Source organism: Amaranthus tricolor, chromosome 13 (assembly GCF_026212465.1).
Source record: "Amaranthus tricolor cultivar Red isolate AtriRed21 chromosome 13, ASM2621246v1, whole genome shotgun sequence".
NCBI classification, from domain to species: Eukaryota; Viridiplantae; Streptophyta; class Magnoliopsida; order Caryophyllales; family Amaranthaceae; genus Amaranthus; species Amaranthus tricolor.
Genome location: NC_080059.1, coordinates 9,282,290 through 9,292,459, shown reverse-complemented (window position 1 = coordinate 9,292,459; position 10,170 = coordinate 9,282,290). Strand labels below are relative to the sequence as shown.

The 10,170-nt window shown below is 28.4% G+C and overlaps 1 protein-coding gene across 2 annotated transcripts; it reads right to left on the bottom strand.

The window, feature by feature from the left end:
* Positions 1 to 1,663: 1,663 nt before the first annotated feature.
* On the bottom strand, positions 1,664 to 8,195 carry LOC130797680 (lysine histidine transporter 1-like). Of its 2 annotated transcripts, XM_057660385.1 has the most exons (8): positions 7,811 to 8,195; positions 5,748 to 5,800; positions 4,667 to 5,050; positions 3,556 to 3,949; positions 3,100 to 3,205; positions 2,881 to 2,972; positions 2,720 to 2,788; positions 1,664 to 1,999 (listed from the first exon to the last, which is right to left on the bottom strand). In XM_057660385.1, exons 1-8 carry the CDS (start codon positions 7,811 to 7,813, stop codon positions 1,901 to 1,903), a joined length of 1,200 nt encoding a protein of 399 aa, XP_057516368.1. In that variant the 5' UTR covers positions 7,814 to 8,195; the 3' UTR covers positions 1,664 to 1,900. The 2 variants fall into 2 exon arrangements, with proteins under 2 accessions (XP_057516368.1, XP_057516367.1); XM_057660384.1 differs by lacking the exon at positions 5,748 to 5,800 and having other exon boundaries at positions 7,811 to 8,192.
* Positions 8,196 to 10,170: the final 1,975 nt, after the last annotated feature.

Here is a 10,170-nt window from a genome sequence, read left to right as displayed (position 1 = left end):
ATAAAAATGATTAACTTTAATTTACAAGAATTTCGGTGAAAAAAATGTGATTTGGTGGAAAGATGAGAATATTAGGGTTTTATGTTTTGGGAAAATTTATATTACTGATGCAATGTGATCTAGTGAAATGATTAAATAGGATTACACGATGCTTAAAGCTTACTAAACTAATGTTTTCAAATGTTTTCTGTATAAAAAGGCCACTGTGTGAATTTTTACAAAACTTTGAATATCACGTGGAAAACTCAATAACCGAGGGTTACCACATGGAATTTCCCAAAATAATATAGTGTAAATTAAATCCAATGAAAGGAACTCCAACACCTATATAATTTGATATCCTACTCGACTCCGACTCAAATACAATTGATATATGACTCGGACTTTGTTCCAATATATATTATTTTAGTTGATTTTACATAAATTTGTATTTTTAGGATTGATATAGACATGTTAATGTGTCTATCTTGATCATTGTTGTGAGTTTGTATTAAGTAGAATTTGAGCTAACCATATCATATTCAAGTTATTAGGTTGAATTAGCCGAACTATATTTCGTTGTTAGATAGAACTTGGGCTGATCATAGCCTAATCAAAAAAATTATTGCTATGATCAGCTTGTGTATTGTTAAGTGAATTTGATTATCGAAAAAAGATATTATAATTCAACTCTGCCAAAGGCCGAGAATCCGAGTCAAAATATATTCAAAATTCATAAAATCCAAGTTCAATTCAAGAAAGTCTTAAAAAAAATTCAAACCTTTATTCAAAGCAAGTCAGAGTATAAAAGATCTAATTCGAGTGAGACTCATGGACATAACTACTAAAAGAATACAATAACAAATTTTTGTGGCAATTTTAAAAAATTAAGTAAGTTGGAAAAAAAATGATATTTATTTCATGAAGCTAATAACTCAAAAACTATGATTTTTGTACTTATTAGTATATTATATACGATTAGCAAAATTTTATACAACAAATTATCTAAAATTTAATACAAAAATTATAAACATGACAATAACAATATGAATCATTAGCGGAATTAGGTTAAAAAGTAGAGGTGTGACTTTCCCAATTCACAAGTAATACTAAGATTTTTACATTTAATATGTTTAACAAATTAAAATCTTTTTCAAAACTTTACATAGCATGATAACAATGCTTGATTTGTTGACAATTATTTTACAAGCAATGATTTGGTTCTAAAAAATTTAACTATTTTATATATTAATACTTCTCTTTTATTGTATAAATTATTTTACCCAATCTAAATAATTTCAACTTCATATCATATATATTACTAATTTTATTAGAAAATGGGTGAATTTTGGGTATATATGGTCAATAATTTTTACAAGCATAATACTATTAGGCGGTGACAATTCGTCACATAATTTTCACCGTGGCCCACTCGTGTGGACACGGAACACCCGTGGACTTGGGCCCACAAACCCACGAGTCAAGAGCGTTGACTTGCACATACACTTAGTGAGGTTCATTGTTTTCCAAAACCATATGGTAGTAGAAAGATTAGCTCACCCACTATATATGCAAGTCAACAACCCACTATTTTATCGATGTGGGATCTTGTTTCACATGTGAAGTATTTCCAACAAATACTTCTATTAAAAAAGCTTCATATATTAATAATAATACTTCTTAATAATTATCCATAATCTTTAACTATAATGAGTAAAAGTACATGCAACTAACATAAGTTTGAATATTAGTGCAAAAGAAAATTATAATAATTGCAAGATGATCCTCGAGAAAAAGAATGAGGACCGTAATTAGTTCATGATCCTTGTTCTATGGAGTCAAGTAAAACTGAAAATAAGCTAATAATAATTTTCTTAATTAATTGATCACCCAATAAAACAACCCATAAATGATCCATTAATTAAGAAAAGAACTTGTAGGTGCTGGACTGAACTATGATCTCCCTCACTGCTCCAATTGGGGCTAATATCGTCAATGATGCACCAAATATTATGCAAAACTGCAAATCCAATATGTAAACTATGATTAGTACATCAACATAATTCATCCGCTAATACGCTTTATGAATTTGCGTTTTCAACAAATTAAAATATCCCAAAAATTAGCTCAAAACTAACCATATATAACAGGCAAGAATAGAGGGGCAACAATATTTACTTTCACAATGTCCACTGCTGTTTCTGACATTTTATAGGCCTTTTTGTGGAGGGTTGATTTCGATTTTTAATGAGTGTTTGGCAGAATTAAAGTTACGACTTTACCAGCGATGTTCTACGTCCTACATGATAACTTTGTTGAATTGAGGTATTGGGTCCCTTTCTAAATCTGGACCCAAGGGAAATGTCTATAGGGTCGGAAACGGTCGTGCCAATGCATAAAGTGGCTTCTATATAGATGGGGTTTTAGGGGTCAGATTTACGTAACTTTACCCTTGTTAGTGATAATAAAGAGGTTGTTTCTGATTAACCCATGATAGCAAACACCATATGCAACTTCGAATAAAGAATAAGCGGACATGATTTAATGAGTCATTTCAAAGCTTAGCTTCCATCTAAGTGTGATTTGAGGGGTCGGATTTTTAAACCTTACCCTTATTAGTGATAACAAAAAGGTTATTTCTGATTAACCCATAATAGCAAATATCATATACAACTTCAAATAAAGACTAAGTGAATATAATTTAATAAATTATTTTAAAGCTTAGAAGTCATTAACTCACCCAGTTAACAAACCAGGATAAACTGTATCTCTTTGGCTTGCATATCAATAGCCAAATTATGCAAGGCAACTGCAAGTTAAAACAAGACAATGTTAAGTCTATGTATTAGATGTTGTACATAATTAAACCAAAATGATATTGAAATTTTGGAAGTGTCTTACATAATAAGAAGTGGGTGCAAATGCAATTCCTCCCAACACACTTAGAAGTGAACCAAAGAATGGAAATGCTATGCCCAAGAACATTGTAACCGCTGTATAGAAACTATAATTAGAATATAGGGAGAAATGAAAGACAGCAAACTATTTTATAGAGGATGATGCGGCCAAATCTCATGTTATCATATCAACTTTGAAAAGTAGGATGATTGAATAACTTACCAACATATGTTGAACGGGTGGTAAGGCGAAGGAGCCTACTAGGTTTGCAATTCAATCTCAGCACAAGGAAGGATTCGAGCATGTCAAACACAGGCATGGCAAATACCTACAATGTAGGAGACAATACATTAATAAGTCGGTGTTTTTAGCAAATGGTGCCAAAAACTAAACTCTCCAAATGTTCTTTTTGCAAGCCCAAAACCATATATTACATCATAGCCCTTCGTTTCTTTTTTTTCTTTTCTTTTCTTTTTTAGTCATTTTCCTATCTTACCTTCTTTTACTCTTTTACTTTTATGTTGTAAAGTACTTACATTTCCTACGTGTCCAAAACTCTAAAATTAATGTTTCTCAAATCCGATTTCGTTACTCGAATCAAATGAATTTTATTTCAGGCAACATCGCTTCCGAAAAATAATCAAAAGAAATGAGGTATAAAAAGATGGATTTAATTACCTGGTAACTTCCCATGACATGAATGACCACAAACAAATTGGCAGCAGCAATGAGCCAAGCAGGTTTCTCAAGAGAAGTCACAATGTTATCCTTAACCGTATCACCAAACACAAGGTAACCCACAAAAGCAACTGGAAAATAACACAATGCAACAATTATGTAGGCAAGCAGAGATCCTTTCCACATTGGCTTTTTTGAAGGTTTGTCGGGTGATGAAGCAATTGTGGCTTGAATTTCCAACACCACATTGTGACCAGAAAAGGCAAATGCCACTGTTCCTAACCCACTCAAAAACCCGAACATATTTCCTACATTAGTCTCGTATCTACTACCATAGCTTGTATGTGGTTGTACTCCTCTCATTGCTGAAGCTATCCAAGCAATGGCAGAATAACTACAAGAAGAAAAAAAACCATGTCAATACAAGAAAGTAATAAAGGCGTCCTGAAAGTTTTGAAGGGTATTTACGGTGGCGGAACTACAAATATATTTTTTGGCTGGAGTCAAAACATAATTTTGAACTAATAGTAGGGTTGAGAAATCAATTTTACAAGAAAGTATGTTTATCAAATAGATCGGGTTGGGTCGAATTCAAATTATGTATAAACATGTCAAAAGTCTTTGACTCAAAACCTAACCCATTTAGTTAATTGAGTCGAAAATCTCAACCTTAACTTGATCTGCAACAGATCAGGTTGACATGATTTCGACCACTTAATCAACTAATTTAGAGTTTTGTGTTTTCATTTTAGGGATTTTAGCATTAAATACGTCTTCTATTTTATGTTTTAATTTTAAACTTTTCATTTATGAAATGTTTTTTATTTACTTAAAAATATGAAATATTAAATAAATTAAGTTTAACTTATAACTTTTAGTAATCAATTTAACTTGAAATTAACTCGTTTAATTAAATGAATTAAACAAGTTGATTTCAGGTTTAAAATTTAGACATAATCTAACTCATTTAATAAATAGTTCATATCGAATCGACTCATTTAATTAATTAAATCAAAAGTCTCAACTCAAATCCATTTATTTCGGGTTAAGTTCAGATCAGATTAGCAGGTCAACTTTTAATAAAATATAAAAGAGAAGCATACATACATACCTAAGAGACATAACAGCAGCAGCAAAAGAAAGAGTAGTGATGGAGTTAAAATTAGGAAGATTAGAGATGAAGAACTGAGTAGCAGCAAACAACATAATGAAGTAAGACCGTTTAATTGGTTTACAATTCTTGCAAACGATGCTATAAAATTGCCACATACAAGTTCCTCCTGTAACCATGTACACAATATCACATCCTGCTTGAACTATCAGTTGTTGTGGGACCACCAGCCATATACCAAGTTTCTCACCAAAAGCATACTGTCCTAACTCATGGTACCTGTCGAATCTTCTTCCTGGTACTATTTCGTGCATTTCTACCATTTGCCATAGTGTGAACAGTGTTACTACCCATGATAGTACTAGGATCGTCGCTCCGGGACCCCTGTCACGTCACATATTTTTTTAGTTTATTATTTATTTGTAAAAGGGACAGAATAAAAATACACCATAAATATTAATTAAGATCTGAAAATATAATAATAATAATAATAATAATAATTAAACTAAAACAAAAGAAATGTAATATAGACTGATTATGTCTAACTATGCCCTTCATCCGATTTAGTTTGCGCATAATTTTTAATCTTTTGTTTAAGGAGATTAATGGAAAGCATTGCAAATACATAATATATATTAAGATTAAAAATATAATAATTAAACTGAAATAAAAGTAATGTAGACTAATTATGTCAACTACATAATCCTTTACGGGTTCATCCTGCTATTTAATTTGTGCATAATTTGTATTCATGGTTGTCTTATGTAGTTTGCACACTTTTCTCTTTCAGAATTGATCTTTTCTATTATCTTTTAATCTAATCTACAAATTTATTCTCTCTTTAAATCGTAATGTATGGTCAAACACCTTGTTTGTGATCAAAATCACATTACTTATCGTTTTAATTTGTTTAATTAAATTTGATATATATATATATATATATATATATATATATATATATATATATATGCCCCATTTAATTCACTCGTCTACCCTTGTGATTGACTAAAGCGTAATCAGATTTGGAATCACACCAAACATATTGACATATACAATCAACATGAGTACTTCTCAAACTTACAATGTCCACAACCCAGGGGAACATGAGATGATCCACCACTTGAAATCAATTGCCTGGTCAGTTATGGCATAAGCTCATAAAATATATGTTTATATTAAGATGAAGATGAAGATGAAGATGAGTAATACAAAAATCACATGATAAAAGCAACTTAAAAAGTTGTCATCTACTCCCTCCGTTATTTACATAGTTTCAAAGTAAATTTTCAGTCTTAATATCTTTAAATATGCATCATAAAAAACTATAAAAAATATATAATAAAAAGTATATATTAAGACGAATATGACAAGATCTCACAATGATATATTTTATCATTTATACATATCTTAAAAATTTTAATTAATTTTCTCTCTTTAAAATATAATATTTTAAATGAGAGGAACATTAACTAACGTAATTAAAAAGTCACCCAAAAAATTAAAAAATGGAGGAAGTAGTATAATAAAAAAATTAAAAAATTGACGTCACCCAAAAGATTGAAGAAAATCTTGGAAGTTCACAAAAAGTGATTAAAAAAGTTCTCTACACCGCGGACGGAATAATTGACAATCACAATTCACAAATATAGACTGATCCTCCGCAAACAAAAAGTAATCTACTAAAGAGTAAAGAAAAGACCATAATAAAATTAACAACTGACAAAGAATTAAATAAAACTAATAACTGACAAAAATTAAAGAGGATTATCTGAATTATTATTTGAAATTAAATGGAATTGATAATAAAAATTTATTTTGGAGGATAGGAATAGGTTTCATATCAATATCACTATCATGGTAAATTGATATTGCCTCCAATTCAACACTAACGTTTCATTTGCTTTTTGGACACTATTTATCTCTTACACTTAATTTGTATTTTATTATTAATCTATAAGTTAAAACATAGTCGAGTGAGATCTTGTTTGATTCGTCTCAATACAAGGATTATTCATATCATCTTTTCATAATTTTTAATTATGCACAATTAGAATTATTAATATTTCAATAAGTGCATTGGATAGAGTATATAAAGCAAATGAGACATTATTTGTGAATCAGAGGGAATATTTATTAGTTGATATGTGAAAGTATTTTTTAAAGGATTATCAGATAAGTTAAGAGAAAATCGAATTAAGATTTTATTTCAAAAATATGTATTTACTTCAAATGAGAAAAGTTCTAATTTTTATTGTATATTTTAAGAACACACATTTTCTAATGAGACAATTCTTAATTGAAATAATTCAACTAAATCAAAAAAGATAAAACATTTATTTTGGGTATTAAATTTATTTATATTTTGAATTTGTTCTTTGTATAGATCGAAGACGATCTCATTCAAAATACTAAGAGTAGATCAATCAATTTTTATATAATGATTTGAAAATATTTATTTATTGAAAAAATGAGAAACACGTATCTATTGTGTTTTTTTTTTATTATTATTATTCTATTTCATTGTTGGATCCAAAAAATAAAATAATTTGTACAGAAAAATTTTGACAAAAAGAATATTTAATCTAATAAATCCCTGACTCATTGAGTTAAACCGAACTCAACACTCATCCAATCAACTAATTAAAAAGTTTTCAGATGAATAAAATTGAAGGAGTATTTGGTTTGATGAAAACATTTTTCTATAAAATTATCTCCCACATATTCTATTATTTCGTTTGACAAAAAAAAAATCAAAATTAAAAACTTTTGCTGAAAAAATATTCATCACTTTCATTCTTGAAAATTAAGAGGAAACCAATTTAAATTTTACTCCCCCTTTCACACCTAACATCATTAAATTTATAATACTTAATTCGTTATTCTCGAAAATAATTATTTGTATTAATCATAAAAAATGGTTAAATCATTTTCATCCCTAATAATTAATTAATTATTTTTACCCTATATTTACCCGATTTCAAAATAAATTTAAAATTATGTAAAATCAATACAAATGCAAGACCAGATTTTACACCGACTCGAAACACATAACCTAAAAATCGACCTAATGACCCGAATGATAGATTGATGTTAATAATAACAATAATAAAATTGAAAAAAAAAAAAGTAAATTAGTATAATTACCATCCAAGTTGAGACATGGCATAAGGGAGACCAAGAATACCAGCACCAACCATACAAGTAACATTATGAATAGCAGCATACCACCATTTTGCATTCCTATCTGCTGTTACTGGTAACCAATCATTAATATTCTTTTTTTCTTCTTCTGTTAATTCTATTTTCTGCTTTTCTAAATCCATTTTCTCTATTAAAATTTCCTTTTTTTTTTTTTTATTTTTGCAAATGTAAATAATGTTTATAATTGATTAATATTTATAGATTTATAGATTTATAAAAATGAATTTTCACATGTCTCTCGTTTCACCCTATGTTACTTTTATAGGTGAAATACTCCCGAGTCCCAACTACTATCCCTTTTTTATTTCCTATTTTGACTCTTCTTTGCATTAATTTTTCCTGATTTTTTTAGGTTTACACTCTTAAAAGATATATTTTGGTCAAAATAATCTTAAATTACTATTTCTTATTGGCTCCTTAATTATATACTTTTTTGTTACTACTTTTCAGGCGCCTTTCTATAACAAAATTTTCCATGAAGAAAAAATCTACTCTTACTATAAACTCATCAAATAAAAATTAGGGTGGAATATTCAAATTAAATCATTCGGGTCATGGGATTGATATTAGGTCTCAAATTTTTTCGGGTTGGATCGAAGTTGGACTTGTATCCATGTTGGGTTTTTACATAATTGTATAGCGATGATTGAAGTCGGGTTAAATTAAATTCAATTCTAAAATCTGATAAAATGTCGAATCGTTAGATCTATTTTAAATATCTGTTTTCGTATATAAATTAATTGTATTTTGTACAAGTGTCAGTATAGTATGACTGTATGAGATACTTACCGGTTACTACTAAGAATGCTAATGATACGGGAGTGTGGATTAAATTGTGTGGAAAATAACCGAAGTTAGTTTCTTCAAAATAATCATAATAAAAGTTTGACTTTATTACACATACTAGCCAGTAGCCACTAGTTAACGGTTGATTATTCATCTGTTCACATTTGATGTTCTCGTATTGAATATTAAGTAGATTAAATAGTTTTTTTAGAAATAATAAAATTAATGGAGAAGAGATCCGCAGACCCCAAACGTTAAAACAATGTTAAAATAAAATTAATAAAAAAAAAATTATCTAAAATAATCCAACTTATTCATGATTTTCCTATAATAACCTCACTTATTGATTAACCATAAATTATCTCAACTTTGAAGGATATTTTCTTAGAGCAAACCCAGTAACCGGATGACTAGCTATAGCAACTTTTATTTTTTTTAAAAAAAGATAAATTACAAATAAAATATCGAAAAAAATGTTTAAAAAATGTTGAAAAAAAAACTTTATGATTTTTTTTAATATTTAGAATTTTTTATGTAAATTTTTTAAATTTTTCTCTAATTTTAAATTAATTTTCAATTTAGTTCATCGGATTATTCCAAGTTTACTCTAGACAAATACCCCTAAAGTTGGGATTATTCATGTTAATCAATAGGTGGGATTATTATGGAAAAATCATAAAAATGTTGGATTATTCTAGGTAATTTTTTTCCTTAATAAAAATATGAAGTGACAATAAATATTATAAAAGTATTAAAATAAAATAAATATAAAATGTGGAGACCACAAATATTATAAAAATGTTAAAATAAAGTCGATAAAAAATATATTAGGACCAATACAACCATTATAGAAATGTTAATGATATCAGTGAAAAATCTTTTATTTATAGAGAAATTTCACATGGTACCATCCAGTTTTTATGAAATGCCAGTGGTAGCACTTTTGTAAGATTTTTTCACATGGTAGCATTCCGTTCATGCACTATCTAACTGACATAGCATTTTCCGTTAAATTCTTGTTACTTTCCGTTTAATTCATCATTTTGTAACATTTTTCCACATGGTAGCATCCAGTTTTTGTTCTCTAATGTTTGATTCACCATTTTAACTTTTAATTCACTGATTAATTTATCAACATCCTTCAATGTTGTAACAATTAAGTAGATATGTATTAGTGCTTGAAATGCACCTTTTGAACTTATAAAATGCACCTTTTGAATTATTTATTAGTATTTGTAATGCACCTTTTGAACTTTATAATGCCAATAATTTGAATGAAAATAAAATTGCTACAACATTTAAGATCGTTGATAAATTAATCGGTGAATAAAACGTTAAAATAATGAATTAAACATTTGAGAGCAAAAATTGGATGCTACCATGTGGAAAAATCTTACAAAATGATGAATTAAACAGAAATTAACAAGAATTTAACGGAAAATGCTACGACAGTTAGATTATACATGAATTGGATGCTACCATGTGGAAAAATCTTACAAAAGTGCTACCACTAGCGT

Bases quoted from the DNA above. Each gene is read 5' to 3' on its own strand.
- LOC130797680 (XM_057660384.1), bottom strand. From the start codon at position 7,989: ATGGATTTAGAAAAGCAGAAAATAGAATTAACAGAAGAAGAAAAAAAG. The intron at 3,950-4,666 runs GTATGTATGTAT...TTCTTCTTGTAG, and splicing joins GCTGCTGTTATGTCTCTTAG to TTATTCTGCCATTGCTTGGA. The intron at 2,973-3,099 runs GTAAGTTATTCA...GTTTCTATACAG, and splicing joins CACCCGTTCAACATATGTTG to CGGTTACAATGTTCTTGGGC.